Source organism: Malaya genurostris, chromosome 1 (assembly GCF_030247185.1).
Source record: "Malaya genurostris strain Urasoe2022 chromosome 1, Malgen_1.1, whole genome shotgun sequence".
In the NCBI taxonomy this organism is placed as follows: domain Eukaryota; kingdom Metazoa; phylum Arthropoda; class Insecta; order Diptera; family Culicidae; genus Malaya; species Malaya genurostris.
In genome coordinates this window covers 121,704,608-121,723,692 of record NC_080570.1, presented here as the reverse complement: position 1 = coordinate 121,723,692, position 19,085 = coordinate 121,704,608, and the positions used below count along the sequence as shown (strand labels likewise).

The 19,085-nt window shown below is 37.1% G+C and overlaps 1 protein-coding gene across 1 annotated transcript in view; it reads left to right on the top strand.

The window, feature by feature from the left end:
• The window catches only part of LOC131425660 (5-hydroxytryptamine receptor 2A-like), a 136,538-nt gene that overhangs the window by 86,110 nt on the left and 31,343 nt on the right, over positions 1-19,085 (top strand). Inside the window, exon 5 of the mRNA XM_058587717.1 lies at positions 11,248-11,654. Coding sequence (XP_058443700.1) covers positions 11,248-11,654 — 407 coding nt within the window. The remainder of the gene's footprint in view (positions 1-11,247; positions 11,655-19,085) is intronic.

Sequence of the window (19,085 nt, the reverse complement as noted above, 5' to 3'; positions counted from 1 at the left end):
TCGTACACCTTGGCGTTAATTGTGCCCTTCGTGAAAAAAAATCGACGACCGCAAACCACAGGTACAAATTGCTTGCCAGACCAACACCTTCTGCGTAAATTTTTCTATCGCCACCGTGGTGTCAGCGTCGTCCAGGTCCTGGTACACCGATTTCGTATAATATTGCGGTCCGGGCAGCGCTCGAGAGTCTTCCTTGGCGTAGGTTTCGTCGTCGATTAGGATGCATTCGTCTTTATTCTGTAGAATCCGGTTATACAGTTTTCGCGCTCTTGTTTTGGCCTGAACTTGCTGTACCAGGGACTTTTTCGGCATCTTCTGTTTCTTGTATGTTTTCAGGAAGTTCCGAACTTTAATCCGTTGAATCATCCCGATGCTGGTGTTGAACTGCTTGGCCAAGTCCCGCGTCGACGTCGATGGGTTTTTCCTGATGTACTCAACCACTTTTAAGTCCCGACCGGGCTGACTGGGACCCGTTTTCCTACCGGATCGGGGCAAATCCTTCCTGGAAAGGGTCTTACCGAACTTCTCGGTAATATTTTTGACACTGGTGTGGTGCACTTTCACGCGTTTTGCAATTTCGTTGTACGTGACACCACTTTCTGAGCACCAAGTGTGCAGAATTTTCTTTCGCGTTTCCGGATCAATTCGACTCATCATTGAAACGATAAACCGTACCGGAACCAATCGACGGCGCAGCTGTTATTGACATGTAAACAAACATGTCACTGCAAATCACGCTGCAAAAAATTAAGCCGTTTCAGAGTGATAACTGTTTGAATGTTGCTAACTACTTATCGATACACTCCTTATTATCAACGTAATCCAATAATTTATTGTGACGATTCATTTTCAAATATTTTGATGAAATCAGGCATCTCTGCAAGCAGCTGATCGGTGTTGACAAACGAGGGGAAACCAACTAGTAAAAAAACTTTTACATAACACAAGGGGTGTACCGATAGTAAATAGTTCGCGCAGTACAATATAGGTGGAACTAGTGCATCACGAAAAATTATTTTTATAAGAATTTACTCATACTGTCATGTCTGTTAGTTTGTGCTAATATCATTGAAATTAATTGGTAGTATTTTAGGATCTTTACAAAAAACTGCTGAAATGTTACTCAAGTTGAAGTCTAAAATTGAATCCGAATATAGCGGTATTTCCCACCGTGAAAATTCGCACAAATGTTACACAATATTACAGCTAACATCTTTTAACGATGAATCCAATTGTATTTCCTGCTGAAATCGACATTTACGCTTCAATACACTGAAGCTTTTTTACACGTCGGATACGTATCGGACACTTAGAAAACCGCGTAACTTTGCGTGAACAAAATCGCGTAATTTAAATTGTGAAATAAAAAACCTTTTACTTCTGAAATCCGCGTAACTCCAAAAATTCGTAGGAAAGCTCGAATAATTTCGAAATTCCGCGTAAAAATATCACGCCACTTAGGATATTCACGTTTAAAATACGTGTATTTTCAAGATATTCGCTAAAAAACGCGTAATTTCGGGAATCGGCGTAAAAACACATAAAAAGAAAACGTGTAAATTCAAAAATCCGCTTGAAAAAAGTCGCGTAACTTCAGAAATTCTTGAAAAAACCCAGGAAATTCGTAATAGGCGTAATTTCGGAAATCCGCTTGAATAATTACATGTACATATAATATTGTGGTATTCTATTCAAAAATTTTCTCTTAGATTTTTGAAAGAAATCAAAAGATTGTTTGTGCATTAACTAGTATAACATACAGAATAAAACAGTGCTTTGATTGCGTAGGTCATCCTTAAGAAAACAAAGTGGGTTCACTATTATATGCACTTCCGGCACCGGAACCCGAGAACCGGTATAATCAAAGTCGGTTCGTACAGCCACCAACTAACATGATACACAAACTGTTCTAGTACGCACTCTAAATTACGATTTAAATGTTTGTTGCATCCGAAAATAGGCAGTAATTTTTGCTAGGACTATAAGACCTTTCAATTGACCCTAAGATTGGGAATAACGGTTTAGAGTCCAGTTTATAACATTTATTTTTGGTTTTTGTTCCGCCAGTTTAAGTGACGGTGTACAATATTGAACACACTTTATTCTGTAACTCCGGAACCGGAAGTCGGATCCGGATGAAATTCAATTCCAGGCCAATTTTCACTAGTTGTTTTTTCAAGTGATTGCATAACCTTTTTATTTGAGAAAGGCAAAAATATCACGGTATTTTAAAAATTTGCATGAAACAACCACGTAATTTAGGATATCACGTGAAAAATAAGTGTGATTTCGGAAACCCGCGTAAAGTGTCACTTGAAAAAAACCACGCAACTTCCGGAATCCGCAAAAAAAAACACGTGACTTCAGAAATCCACATAAAACGGTGTAACTTCGGAAATCGCGTTACTTTGGATATCTGCGAAAAAAAATACGCGCAACTTCAGATATTCGCATGAGAAACGCATAATATCTGAAGTCCGCGTGAACAAAGCCCCATAATAGGAATCGCGTAATTTGGAAAATCCGCGTGAAAAAATATCGCATATATCGTCGGAAATTCGAATAAAAACCGCGTAGTTTCGGAAGTCCGCGTAGTATCTAAAATCAGTGTAGAGAAAAATCGCGTAGCTCTAAAAATTTGCATAAAAATATGGCTTAATTTCGGTTATCATGATGAAAAATAGGATTGACTTCGGAAATCCGCATAAAAAGGCGTAGCATCGAGAATCCGTGTAAAAAAAATCACGTTTCTTCGTAAATAGAAAAAAATACGTGTAACTTCTGAAATTCGCTTAAAAAATCACGTAACTTCGGAAATCCGTACAGCATTGGAAATCAGTGTAGGAAAAATCGTGTAGCTTCGGGAATCCTCGTGAAAAAAAAACGTAATTTTAGAAATTTGCATTAAATAGCTGCAAAATTTCGGTAATCTGCGTCAAGAAACACTTTAAAAAACCGGGTAGCTTCGGAAATCTGTGTAAAAAAAACGCGTGACATCGGGAATTCGCATAAAAAAAGCATAACTTTGGGAGTCAGTGTAAAACAAAAATAGCGTTATTTCGGAAGTCCACGTGAGAAAAAAATCACGTTACTTCGGAAATCCGTGTAAGAAAAACCGCGTAACTTCGGAAATCCGCTTAGAAATATTGCGTTATTTTGGATATCCGTGTAAAAAAGTTCGCGTAGCTTCAGATGTTCGCGAAAAAACGCGTTTTTGCGGAAATCAGCGTAAAAACACATAAAATAACTTCGGAATTCCTCGCAAAATAGAAAAAAAAACGCGTAACTTCGAAGTGTAAACAACAGCGTGACCTCAGAAATTCACATAAAAAAAACGTAACTTTGCGAATCCGTGTAAAATGAAAAGCGTTATTTTGGACATCCGCGTGAAAAACTTTAAGTAACTTCAGGAATCCGCAATTAAAAAATTTGTAGCTAAAGAAATTTGCCTAAAACAACCGCGTAATTTCGGAAATCCGCGTGAAAATGAACGTGTAAATCCGAAATCCGCATATTTGGTTCGGTTTGCGCATCTGTACGGTCCTTCAAGTAACATTTCATGATGTGCGCGACAAATAAAATCATTTGAAAATGATCATCATAACATTTTCTCCCGTGCTAAAATTGGAACTGAAAATTTTCATCGTTTAAAACACAGTCTTGGGTGCTGTAAAAGTAACAGAGATGGGAAATGATTATTCTAACACTAAAATTAACTTTTCGCTTGAACCAATGACGTTGTAAATAAGTTTTAAATGATTTCGAATTTCACAGTGCGAAAAATTATTGACATTTTACATTTTTTTTAAATGCACACAAATGAAGCGTCATATTTCACACAAATTTATATTCAAGAATATGTAAACTTGTGTGATTTGAAAATTACATGGCTTAAAAGCGATTGAAGGGAAAAACAAAAGATCGATAGCAACAGCGCGGCTTGAACCGAGAAACACTAGATTACATAGCACTCCGCTAATCGACTGAGCCACTGAAGCACTGAATAATTGATACATATAATTCTAAACAGCGGTAACCCAGTGCAAATTACACTGGGAGCCGGTAAAATTCTGTACGAATGGAATATTGCGTCATTTGACAGAATAAGCAGTTATGAATTGTATCGTTTGTAGAATTATGTCACCTGTAAAATTCTAAATTCCTTTCTGAAATTGATTGCTACAATCATCATTCTCGCACACGTACGCCTTTAGCTGGGAAACACAACATTAGATCGCCCATGGAGAACTAACATAATTTAATTATTCGGTAGAACTTTACGATCTTTACAAAAACTGTTGATTCATAAACGTTAGTAAGTTTGTTTCCTTTTATTCTGAAATCCGTGTGAAAAAAAGAAATCATGAAACTTCGGAAATCCACTTAAATACGCATAAAAAATATCGTAACTGTGGATATCCGCGTGAAAAATTTGCATCACTTCGGATATTCATTTGAAAAAAAAACCGCGAGACTTCCGAAATTAACATAAAACGGCGTAACTTCGAAAATACACGTAACCTCAGAAATTCGCATGAAAATCCATGTAATTTCGGATCTCTGCGTAGCTTCGAGAATCAGCCATGAAACAAAATCGCATAACTTCAGAAATTTGCATAAATCTACCGCGTAATTTCGGAAATCCGCGTGAAAAATAAGAGTGACTTCGAAAATCCGCGTGTAAAACGTAACTTTAGAATTCTGCGTAAAAACAATCGCGTTACTTTAGATATGCGTGTGAAAAAAAAATCCCATTAAAAACCGCACCGTCACTTCAGAAATTCCCACATAAAAAACCGCATAGTTCAAGAAATTCGTGTAAAAACACCTAAACAGAAATCACGAAACTCCGCGTGAAGTAAAAAACGCGAAAATCCACATTAAAGAGACGTAGCTATTCTTTCAGAAATTGGCATTAAAACAACGGGGAATTTCGGAAATCTGCGTGGAAAATAAGTGTGACTTTCGAAAACCGCGTAAAGAAACCACGTGACCTCCGAAGCTTCGCATTAAAAAAGCATTACTTCGGGAATCAGTGTAAAACAAAAATCGCATTACTTCTAAAATCCACAAAAGAGAAAAATTACATAACTTCGAAAATTAGCGTTGAAAAACATCGCGTAACTTCGGAAATCTACGAAAAAATGCGTAAATTTTCATAAAACAAACTCGTAATGGAACTCCTCAGAATTTTGAAAAACTTATGGTTTTAGAAACCAAGTACAAGAGCATACTTCGAGCCAAAAAATGTAGCTATTGGAGACATTTTGTCGAAGGTTTGTCAAGAGAAACCTCAATGAGCACTCTTTGGAATACGGCCAGACGAATGAGGAATCGTAACGTGGGCAATGAGAGTGATGAATACTCGAACCGATGGATATTTGACTTTGCTAGGAAAGTTTGCCCAGATTCTGTTCCTACGCAGAGCATTATACGGGAATCTCCTCCAAATAATGGTTTTATTAATAACCCATTTTCAATGATGGAATTTTCTATAGCACTCTTGTCTTGTAACAATAACGCCCCTGGGTTGGACAGAATTAAATTCAACTTGGTGAAGAATCTGCCCGACCTCGCAAAAAGACGTTTGTTGGAATTGTTCAACAAGTTTCTTGAGCAAAATATTGTTCCACCTGACTGGAGACAAGTGAAAGTTATCGCCATTCAAAAGCCGGGGAAACCAGCTTCCAATCACAACTCATATAGACCCATTGCGATGTTGTCCTGCATCAGAAAATTGTTCGAAAAAATTATTCTACGACGTCTCGACACTTGGGTCGAGACGAACGGTTTGTTGTCAGATACTCAGTTTGGCTTCCGTAGAAATAAAGGGACGAATGATTGCCTTGCATTACTTTCGTCTGACATCCAAATTGCCTTCGCTCAAAAGCAACAAATGGCATCTGTATTTTTAGACATTAAAGGAGCATTTGATTCAGTTTCCATTGATGTTCTTTCAGACAAACTCCACCAACATGGACTTCCAGCGGTTATAAATAATTATTTGCACAACCTTTTGTCAGAGAAGTGCATGTATTTTTCACATGGCGATTTGGCAACATTCAGAATTAGCTACATGGGTCTCCCGCAAGGCTCATGCCTCAGTCCGCTCCTCTATAATTTTTACGTGAATGACATTGACAGCTGTCTAGTAACCCCATGTACACTAAGACAATTGGCAGATGATGGCGTGGTTTCAGTTACTGGGCCCAAAGCTATTGATCTGCATAAACCATTGCAAGATACCTTAGATAACTTGTCCGTTTGGGCTGTTCATCTTGGTATCGAATTCTCTGCGGAGAAAACAGAGTTAGTCGTCTTTTCAAGAAAGCATGATCCCGCGCAGCTTCAGCTCCATATGATGGGAAGAATGATCCAACAGGTTTTAACTTTTAAATACCTCGGGGTGTGGTTTGATTCCAAATGCACGTGGGGAGGACACATTAGGTATCTGATAACGAAATGCCAACAAAGAGTAAATTTTCTTCGAACAATAACAGGATCTTGGTGGGGTGCTCATCCGCAAGATCTAATAAAATTGTATCAAACAACGATACTTTCAGTGATGGAATATGGATGCGTTTGTTTTCGTTCCGCTGCAAACTCTCATATTATCAAACTTGAGCGAATTCAGTACCGTTGTTTGCGAATTGCCTTAGGCTGCATGCATTCGACACATACAATGAGTCTTGAAGTTCTGGCGGGAGTTCTTCCATTAAAAGATCGATTTTGGGAGCTTTCATCACGCCTGCTAATAAGATGTGAGGTGCTGAATCCCATGGTAATTAATAATTTCGAACGACTAGTCGAGCTTCGATCTCAAACAAAATTCATGACAGTATATTTTAACCATATGTCACAGGAAATCAACCCTTCAAGATATATTCCTATCCGTGTCAGCCTCCTAAATGTCCCTGACTCAACTTTATTTTTCGATACATCCATGCAGCGCGAAGTGCGTGGAATCCCGGATCATCTACGTTCGACGGAAATCCCAAAAATATTTTCAAGTAAGTTCAGGCATATTGACTCTGAGAAAATGTTTTACACGGACGGATCGCGAATTGAAGAAGCGACAGGGTTTGGTATGTTCAACAATAATGTTTCGGCCTCATTCAGGCTTCAAGAACCTGCATCTGTTTATATAGCAGAGCTAGCAGCAGTTCATTATAGTTTGAGTGTAATCGTCACATTATCTCCAAACCATTATTTCCTCTTCACAGATAGTCTGAGTGCAATTGAAGCCATTCGCTCAAACGCTGCTGGCAAAAATGAACCGTTTTTCCTGGGCAAAATAAAACAGTGCCTGAACGACATATTGAACAATAATTATCTAATCACTATAGTCTGGGTCCCGTCTCATTGCTCCATTCCTGGCAATGAAAGAGCCGATATTTTAGCCAAATGTGGTGCTATTGAGGGTGAAATTTATGAGCGACCGATTGCTTTCAACGAATTCTATAGCTCGTCTCGCCAAAGAACACTTGCCAGCTGGCAAGCATCTTGGGATAGAGATGATCTGGGTCGGTGGATGCACTCAATTATTCCGAAAATATCGACAAAGGCATGGTTCAGGGGACTGGATGTGAGTAGGGATTTCATTCGTGTGATGTCCAGACTCATGTCCAATCACTACACGTTAGATGCACATCTCCTTCGAATTGGGCTCTCCGAGACTAATCATTGTGCTTGCGGAGAAGGTTATCGGGATATTGATCATGTCGTTTGGACATGCGTGGAGTATCGTGATGTCAGATCTCAACTAATAAATTCTTTGCGTACCCAAGGTAGACTATCCAATATCCCAGTTCGAGACATTCTTGCTTGTCGTGACCTTTCATACATGAAACTTATTTATCATTTCATAAAGAAAATTGGAGTTTCAATTTAATAAAGGCCCCTTTTAAGACTTAGTTCTGATCCCAGCTGCGTCCATGAGTTCAACCAATAGCTAAATTAGAATAAAAATTATGTAATGATACAAACAAATCCGAAACAGTTTATGAAATTATCAACAAAATGTCTGAAAATAACAGCTTATTTTATAATTTATAGAAGTTAATCGTTTGGTTCAAATAATATTTCCGAGTAGATAATTAATGACGAGTTACCTAAGATGATATTTAAGCTATAAGAGAATATGTTGTAATAAATTTAAAACGTTGTGACTATGTTAGAATTAAATTAGGATAAGAATATTATGTAAAAGTGATGCTACGGCGAAGAAAAACTTATGTAAACTGCCTTAAGAAATAAACGTATTTATGAAAAAAAAAAACTCGTAATGCCGCTAATCCGCGCGAAAAATAAGTGTGACTTCGGGAATCCGCGTAAAGAAATACTTTAAAAGAAACCAAGTAACTTCGGAAATCCACGTAAAATAAAAAATCTCGGTAGTCCGAGTAAAAAACGTAACTTCGGAAGTCCGCTTGACAAAATATGCATAGCTTCGGAAATTCGCATAAAAAAGCACGTAGTTTCGGAAATCCGCGTAACCTCGAGAATTAGCGTAGGAAAACATCGCATAACTTCGGAAATCTACGAAAAATGCGTAACTTCAGTAATTTTCCTAAAACAACCTTATAATTCCGGTAATCCGCGTGAAAAATAGGTGTTACTTCAGGAATCCACGAAAAGAAACACTATAAAAGAAACCGACTAACTTCAGAAATCCGCGTGAAAACCGCGTAACTTCGAAAATCCGCAAAAAAAGTGTAATGTCTTGCAAAATAACCGCATTACTCTACGCGAATTTCCGAAACTACGCGATGTTTTATGCGAGCTTCTGTCGCAAAATTTTGGGAACCCGCGTAGAAAAAAATGTCGTAACTTCGAAAATACCCAAAATATTGACAAAAATTCCTACCTTCAGAAATTCGCATGAAAAATCGCGAAATTTCGGAAATCTACGTAAAAAAAAGTTCGCAGAAACTTCGGAAATCCGCGTAAAAAACAGCATAAATTCGTATAAAAAAGCGTAATTTCGGAAATTTGCGTAAAAAATCGCGTTACTTTGGATACCGCGTTCCAAAGAGATTTGGAAATTTGCGTGAAAAAGAATGCGTGATTTCAGAAATGTGCTTAAATAACCGCGTTATTGCGGGAATTCTCGTGAAAAATCGCCAACTTTCGAAAATCGCGTAATTTTGGATACCGGCGTGAAAAAATACGCGATACTTCATAAATTCGCAAAAAATGGCGTAATTCCGCAAATCCGCATAATTAAAAAAAACTAACTTAGCTTCGAAAATCCGTGTGACAAATACGGCATAAAAAGAAAGTTTTAGCGTAATTCAACTGTGTGACATAATTAAATCAATCATAAAATTTGCAAACACGACTTTATTTTTTTAATTTTTTCCATATTTTGATTCGTAAGTTCTAATGAATAGCTGAACATTTCCGAACAACTCGTACGCATAACTTTCAATGGTATCGGTCATAAAAAAGACGTAACTTCAGGAATCAGTGTAAAACATAAATCGTGTTATTTAGGAGATCCACGTGAGAAAAAAATCACGTAACTTCGTAAATCCGTGTTAAAAACCGCGTAACTTTGGAAATTTACTTAAAAAAGCGTAACTTCGAAAATCCGCTTGAAACAATACGCGCAAAAATCGCGAGGTCCGCGTAGCTTCGAAAATCAGCGTAGAAAGAACTCGCATAACATCGGAAATCCGCGTGAAAAAAAGCGTAACTTCAGAAATTTGCATAAAACAACCACGTAATTTCGGAAATCCGCGTGAAAAATATTTGTGACTTCACAAATTCGCGTAAAGAAACATTTTAGATGAAACCGAGTAACTTCGAAAATCCGTAAAATACCGCGTGACCTCGGAGATAAAACGAAAACCGCATTACATCGGAAATCGTAACTTACGTAACTTAGTAAATCCGTGTAAAAAACGGTGTAACTTCGGAAATCCGCTAAAAAAATACGCATAACTTCGGAAATTTGCAAAAAAAATCTCCTTGTTTCGGAAGTCGGCTTAGTGTTAATCCGCATAAAAAAACGTAACTTCAGAAATCCGGGTATAAAAATCGCGATATTTTGGATAGCCGCGCGAAAAATTACGCGTGAATCCGTGTAAAAACCGCGTAACTTAGAAAATCCTCTAAAATAGTCAAAAAATGCGTAACTTTAGAAATTTGCATAAAATCCGTCTGAAGATCCGTGTAACTTCGGAAATCAGCATAAAAAACCACGTGACTTCGGAAATCCGCTTGAACAAATACGCGGTTCTATTCAGAAATTCACAGAAAATTATTGCATTTGATGCTCAGTACGTCTAAATTTTTTGCACATCAATAGATAATCACCTCAAAATTGTTACAATTCTTGTTTTGCTGTGTATGACCTAGCGTAAAAGTCGGGTTCCACATTGATGGATAGCGTATCTAAATGAGAAGGGCAAAGTGCAAAAAAAACTATTTACCAATAATACCGAACATGTAATTAACAAACAAAACAGAATTTTGAATTGAAGAATGTTCACACATTCAAAATGAATTATTTCAATCAAGCCATAAGGGGATGGTTTTATTTTTGCTAGTAAATAACCTTGCGTCTCCACAATACGTATACTTAACAAGGTAGGCGCAGGATGAATATGTCAAACCGTTTGTTTGAAGCTAGTTTCGAACCTAATTTTAACGTTGTTGAACTGAAAATCGAGTCAGTTTCGAGCCTGGTTTTTGTATCAGGTTTGCTCAAACCCCCGTTACTAAGTGCGAAATCAACACAGTTTCGTGAAAAGTGTTCATTTAATGAATCTACCCTGGGTCAGTTTCATTTTTCTCAAGCGACATAAATATCTCGAGAACGGTTGTTTGCAGGAGACGGCCGTCTATGAGCGAATCAGATGCTATTTAGCTAAACAAACACATTCTGGTGTTTAAAAAGGGCGATTTTGATCATGAACTTGATTTATAAAAAATGCTCATTAAATGTTTCAGCTGTAACGAGAAAAAAATCATTCGAAAAATAAATTTTATCAATTTCTGTGATATCCTCTTGACCAACAACTACGAAAATCGCTTGATCGGGAAAGAGCAACGTGATTGAACCTGAAGGCAGAATACTATTTTACTCGTCTGTCTATTATTAGGACTATGGGAATGCAGAGGCGTTCGTTTTCCTTATCATGTCTCGCGGTGTCTATTTCTAAGTTAACATGATTCAGGTCTTCAGTTGCCATCATCATTTCCTATAAAACACTATACATTTCACCTTTCTGCTTCCAACAGTACAGATAAACAACTGCCCAACCGAATGTTCATCTTCGGGCGACATCGCAGTTGATGCCGTCGGAAAACCACTTGTTCGATCTGAAACTGTTTGCTTCCTTCTGGTTTCATCTAAACTGTCGGCCTCCGGGGGAACATCTAACGTTACCAAGCGTGCCACACCCGTCGCCTCCACCCGATTCGGCACCAGCCCAAGAACAAGGAACCTTCTGAGCGAAGGGAACACACCAGCTATAATTACGTCGGCCCCCAGCACTAACAATGCCATCATCACCAGCAGTAATTGCTACTATCCTGTTCGCCAAGGATGTGGCATATTTCGGCACACACCAGCCGGGGCCAACAGCAAAGCAGCAACCAGCAAACGACTCACAACGAGATTACGAATGCTGAACAATTTTTTTAAGGTAAGGTAACTTTTCGTTTCTACATTTACTCACAATGTTTCCCAAAGGGCAACTTTTGGTTAAGCATATACAGAGAAATGTGATCCATTCTCGTCAAATGTTTTCTTCCGTCACCTCTTCCACCTTCCACTGGTGGAACTCATTCCTTTAATTTAATCACAATTCTTGGTTGATTTTACATTAGGGCGTATAAGCAAGTGACAGTTTATCTTTAATCACTCTCTCTCTCTCGATTATTGTGATGTGATTAAAAAAATTTTCTTTGATATTCCAAACTTTGCATCAAAGCGAGAATTCCAAACTTTGCATCAAAGCAAATATTTGTACTGAAACAATAAATCGTTTTCATTTTCGTTGAAACAATATCCGTTTTTAGTTGGAATTTTTTGAATAAATATGGGATTTTCGGGAACTGTTTGCATAAAACTGTTTTGCGAAAAGAACGTTCGTTCCATGCTCTGCCAATGTTGAATTTGTCCATCCCGTAATGACTGCAAAACAACCAGCGCAGTTTTGCTAACGTTGAGCACGGATGAAAGAGTACGTACTTCCTGGGGTAAGTTTTACGTGTTAGCTACGCGAACTGTAAAACCGGTATCGCCCACGCGGAACGTAATTCCCCGGCGTTGGAAGTACCGAGAGACGTGATTTGATCGAGCACTAGAGCGGAAGTTTACATTTTTTTTCGCACCTCGATATGTTTGATTCAGTTTACTGAAAATTATATCGTATCTCGCATTCCGCCATCAGCTTTAAGTTTAGTTCAACGGTTTTCGCGCCCACTCCGTACGTGCCCTCCCTTAGACAACACAAAGAGAAGCGAGTATGTCGTAACTCATCCTGCAAACGGATAGAGACTGACTGTCTATTTCGTTCCTTATTTTCAATTCACACATTCGTTTCACATATTATATACATTTCTTTTCATCCCGTTTAACAATTGATAATATATGTTCACTTCGCGTGACGCGACTTGGGTTGTAACTAAATCCAAATCGACAACAATGCAACGAGCTATTGTAGTCAACATCGGAACCTTTATTTCGATCTGCGCAGCGTTTGACACCATGTAAAAAATAAAAATGGCAGTAAGGTTTTCTGTTGCTTATTTAAAAAAAAATTTCTAGTCAGAGCTAATAAAAGTCATTTTCATTGACTCAAAAAAGACGAAAATGACAGAAAAAGTTTTCACAATGACTTTTACCTGTTGGTGCTCGAATTTGTAGTAGTTTTGGTTTTTAAAGAGGTTCTGGGATGTAATTACTTCGATTTGTCATATTTTAGTCACTATTTATAGCCAAGCGTCACAGATTTTCAATACATCGATGAAAGAATGAGAATTAAAATTCTGCTGATGCTCCTTGTTAGTTTGGTTTCGTCTTGTCATGGAGGAGAAAGTGACGTTGGCATTTATGCTCTTCCATTTTTTCAATGAGAAACGAAACTGCTTCGTCTCTCTTCGTTTGTTCTGGTGTCGGTCATTTACGAATGAGACAGTAAAATATTGAAAAGTAGGCTGTTGGATTGGACTCAAGATTGGACTCTTTCATTGAGAATGCGTGACAATTTTAAGCTCTGATTCTAGTTAACGAAACCGCTTAATTTCAATTCCACACACATCTATTTTTTCTAAATTTATGCTTCGTTTTTAATTCGTCAGTATCCTGTTTGAGCGAATTGTCAGAAAATTCAACGTGGACGAGTTTTAATGAATACCAAACATGTAATTTGGTCTGTGGTTTAACGTGCCCATTGTCATTGTCATTAGAGCGAGATTCTTGCAGGAGATCCAAATGGAAGATTGTGATGCAAGGTGGCAATTATTCGTCCCTTTATTTTTAAAGATGCCAATCTGCATATCTGCTAACAAAACGGTCGACTCGACCCATGTGTTAAGATATCGAAAAATATTTTTTCGAACAAATTCCTTGTGCCAGAAACAAATTCCGTGTGCCAGGAAACATTGCACTGGTTTCTTCGGCTTTTGAATGCAATAACTTTCACTTGCCTCCAGCTCCATGCTCGTAAAAAAAAGCATGTCGCTTATGATTTGTTGATGAAATTCTTGATAATAAGATGTCTTTGCCTCCAGTCAAGTGTAAAAATATGTTGCTCAAGTAACCTGTTGAACAATTTTTAATATGATCAGTATCTAACGGGGAAACAGATTGGAAAACCGACATGTGAACACAATGATGTAATGAAAACCGCGAAAATGTTACCGCAGAGACGGGACTCGAACCCGTAGCTAACTCCTAACCGGGGAAATTGTTTTACCAATTAAACTACCCTGCATATGAAAACACATGAAGAGAAAGTCCAATTGATTGGACGAAACTAAGCATGCTTCGCTCTACTTAGCCACTACGGTATTCACTTACAGTCCCGTATCGACGAAAACAAATTCAACAGAATCACATACAATGATCACGAGTCTATTTCTACCCATCTGTTTTTGCCGCACGATACTGACGACGGCTTTACGTCTTAACAAAGCCTAAAACAAAATCGCTGTTGAACAATTTCAACATGTATCTTTTTGTGAGGTCAGACAGTCTCCTCATCAAGTGGAACTGATTGCTACCCAACCCAGGAGCTGTATTGTTACAATTCAAAGGTGCTTTTGAAAAATTTCCTAATTTAGAAACCTCTTCCAATACTTGAAACAGACTCGTGGAGAGTTCTTTGCGTGTCGCCGAGTACGCAAAATGTCTGTGTGTATGTGGGCGTATGTGTGTATGTACCGTTTTTTTTTGCACTTTCTTTTCTTGGAGATGGCTGAACCGATTTTCACAAACTTAGATTCGAATGAAAGGTCCTGTGGTCCCATACGTTATTCCTGAATTTCATCCGGATCCGGAAATATAGGGTAAAGTGTGTTAGAAATTTAACAACATCACTGAAAAGGGCGAAAAAACGGAAAAAGTTTGAACATTTAGGGGTTTTTGGTTGGTACGTAAAGTACATATTTTATGAGCCTAAGGCGAAACGCGAAGAAATCGAAACTACATATGTATGCATAAGATATGCACCGAGTGTCATACCTTTGAACGGTCACATAAATAGTGTGGACTTTGCGTCTGCTTATCGGTTCAAATTGAACTGTTAGGTGGATATGGCGGTTCAATTTGAACTGCTTTAAGCACTGATGAGCAGAAAGCGAAACGCGAATAAAGTAACAAGTTTTCTAAATCGACCTCAATTCTTCTCCAATTGATAGTTTTTATCAGTACACGGTCAAACAAACCGATTTCGGTTATTCTTTTAAGAATCGTAGAAAATTATTTTGTAGAACACCACAGTATTATATATGATATTATGATTAATATGAGAAAGGCATCATTACACCACTAGTTGTTTAATTTTCAAACATTATTTGATCGACTTGCGTACGTATTACTTCTGTTCGGTTTAGAATTGTTCTAATTTGTTTATACAAGTGTGACGGTTTCGTTTACTAAGAAATTAATCTATATTTATAAAAATGCAGAAATCATTCTTTGTAATCGCATCACGTAAGAACGGATAGACGGATTTGCATGATTCTTTTTTTGTTTGAACAGTTTTTACCCCCACCGGGTTCGTACATCAAAAAAATTAAGAAAACTTGCCGGAAAAGTGGGAAAAATCCATAAAATTGTTTTGTATGGACAATGGAATTTTTCGTTGAAAAAGTCACCAATGCTTGCTAGATCTACGATTGATGTTTGGCGCGCAAGGAGATGCTCAGTATTTCGTCGTTGAAGAAAAGAATACTAGATCGTTGGAAAATCGTTTGGCGCGTAACGAGTAGTTTTGGGTGGAGATTTTACATGCATGATTGATTCATCATTTGGAAACACGTGCCTAATAGGGTATCAAAATCATTACTTGCCAAATGACCTTATGGTAGAATGCACATGACTGTTTTAGCTATAGCGTAAACAGAAGCAAAAGTTCTAATATCTTTTACTAATAGATGTAGTTAGTTGAATAATGTTGGGCATCGTGGGCGTGAGTTGAACAAATCAAATATTGTAACGATTTTTTACTTATCAATGATAGGATTTATTTTTTATTTATTTATTTATTTATTTGTCGTCAAACTATAGTAGACCATTACATTGTATTGATTACATTTTAACGCGTGTGATATTTTCTAAAATAAACATTAATGTGCATTATTTTCTAGGACCTAGGTCGTATTGAATAAAAATATTGTTTAAGCTGGGCTGTTGTCATTGTGAAGTCAATTGCTCCGCAATGTTTATTATAAGTTGACATCATTTGATTTAATGGGCCAAATTTAGCATAGTTGGTACGATAATGACTTATATAGAATATAGCTCGATTTCGTAATTGTCGGGAAGGTATATAAAAATTAAGTTTAGACAGAAGTCCAGATGAATCAACCCGATGTGTAACGATGTTATGTATGAATGAAACCATTAATTGTTCTCGACGCTCTTCTAATGTGTGGATGTCAATGAGCATGCAACGAGCTTTGTATGATGGTAGAGGAAATCTTGCCCAACCTAACTTACGGAGTGCAAATAATAGGAATTGCTTTTGAACTGATTCTATACGTTCCTTGTGAGTGATTAAAATGGGGACCAAACAATGCTACAATATTCAAGTATAGACCTTACGTAGGCAATATATAATGTTTTAATCGTGTAAGGATCGCAAAAATTAAAGCTGAAGCGTTTTATAAATGCAAGCATGTTATTAGCTTTGCCTATTATCGTATTATAGTGATCGATGAAAGTCAACTTTTTATCTAAAATTACTCCTAGATCTCTAATTCTAATACATCTTTCTACTGTTTGATCGCCTAGTTTAATTGTGATATCTGGTGTGTTTTGTTTCCTACTGAAAGCTATTACTTTACATTTATTGACGTTTAGTTTCAAAAGGCTTTTGTTACACCAGACATGGAACGTTTGCACTTCATCTTGAAATACCACCTTGTCTACATCACTTTTTATTTCTAGGAAGAGCTTCATGTCATCGGCATAAATCAACACTTTTATGTGTTTTAAAATAAGAGATATATCGTTTACAAATAAAATGAATAAGAGAGGGCCTAGATGAGAACCTTGTGGAACTCCTGAGGTTACTAGGACATGGTTGGATATCCTCCCTTTAAATCGAACCATTTGCTGACGATCAGTCAGATACGACTCAAGCCATTTGAGTAGTTCAGGACCAGTTCCTATTTTTTGTAGTTTGAATAATAACATAGGTATATCAATGCGATCAAATGCTTTGCTGAAGTCAGTATAGAGAGCTTCTATGTAATTACCCTTATCCATAGCAGCCAGTGAGTAATTGACAAATTCGAGTAAATTTGTATTAGTCGAGCGACCCTTAAAAAATCCATGCTGCATATTAGTGATTCTATTTTTAACTTGATAAAACATTTTTCATTGATTATCGCTTCAAAAAGTTTAGGAATGCAGGAGATAATTGCAATTCCTCGATAATTACACACATCTGATTCTTTTCCACTTTTGTAAATCGGTACCAAATAGGAGTCCTTCCATATTTTAGGAAAAATACCGGTCATGAGTGATTTATTGAAAAGCCAAAACAAGGGTGTGGCTAGTTCTAACGATAGTTTTTTTCATGAATATGGGAGGAATTCCATTAGGTCCGGGACCTTTAGAGATATCTAATTTATTGAGCCCTTGCATAATATCTTGGACACTAATGTGATGAATATTAATGTCACAGGCATGTTCAGGGAAGAAATTAAAATATTCACGGTCTCGATCCTCTTCGGAAAACGTAGTACAGGTTTCTTGGAAGTAATTTGCAAATAGTGTACAAATATCCCGAATTGTCAGCAGTCTTATCCTTGAAAAACATTTTTGAGGGAAAATTATTAGATTTCAGTTTTTGTTTTACGTAATTGAAGAAATTCTTCGGACAAGATTTGATTTCACTCTCCGTTTTTGAATAGTACTCCTCGGAAGCGATTTCAATTGCCAGATTCAATTGATCACAAGTTTGTAAATAAGTTCCTAAGTTGACGCTACTACTGTCTCTTTTATATTTTTTATGGGCCTTCTGTTTTCGATTTTTCAGATTTTTAATGTTATCATTATACCGTATTGGATATTTATAGTTAAGTCGTCGTCTGATTCTCTTAAAAGGTACCTGATCATTAATAGTATCAAATAAAATCTTATAAAACATTTCCACAGAAGTTTCAACATTAGACTCCCTGAAAATGGTTTGCCAATCAATGTTACTTAATTTTAACTTTATGTTATCATAATTTGCCAAGTCATACTGAAAGACATCGTCATACTCATATTCATCGGGTCTATTATACTCATGAACAAATATGGACAACTCAATTGCAGTGTGAAATCTTTCATTTTTCCATAAGGGGGTAAGGGATTCGGTAAGACAAAAGTCTTCTTGTGAATTTGTTAGTAAAAAATCTAAGTAACAGTTTTGCTGATTTTTAACGTGATTAATTTGGTTGAGTCCTAAGCATGCAAATTGATCAAAGATATATTGGAGAGTTTCATTCTCTCCTACCACTGGTAATAGGATGCTCTCATTTTCAGAGTCTGGAAAAAAGTCAATGTCACGTTGATTGAAGTCACCATAAATGTGTACTTCTACTTCGGAAGGAAGGTTAGTTATGATTTCTTCAGCAATCTGGAAAAACTTTTCATATACTTCTTTACGGGTGTTGTTTGGGGGAAAATACACTGAGCAGAAAATATGTATTTCCTCTGCCAGACGAGTTTTCACCCATACGTGCTCGAATTCTTTAATTTTTCTAGTGGTTATGATCTCAGCATTAAATTTTGTATAAATAGCAATTAGTACTCCACCACCCGATCTCTTATCAGACATTTGTAAATTGCGATCATCTCTGAACACATTGTAATTATTGCCGAAAACTTCTTCACTCCTAACACTTTCATCCCAGCTTGTTTCTGTAGCTAAGATTATTGCGTAAGAACTACTTAATATTTTATTACAAATTTCAGTCATTTTCAACGCACTTTTCATTCTATTAAAATTCTGGCCATAAACTATGACCTCCAATCAGTGCTGTAGTTGCGGTTAGTCACAGTTAGTCAGTGACTAACCAGCTCTTGAAACTGCAACCGAAAAATTTTTTTTGAAATTTTTGTAATGACTGATTCAAGTAACCTGAAGGGTGCAAAAGAAATAATAATACAATTGAAAAAGGTGATTGCTCCCAGGGCGCAGGGTGAAAGTAATCTTGATTATAGTGAAATATCCTTCTGAGGGCGCAAATCAATATTTATTTTCAATCTAAATAAATAACATCTTGTATGGATAATTTGGAAGGGCGCCTAGGAAATGATTCCAGGGCACAGACTCACGGTAGGAGAATTGATAAAAGGCTCCCACATAATTTCTTCCAGGGCGCAGGATGAAAGTAATCTTGATTATAGTAAA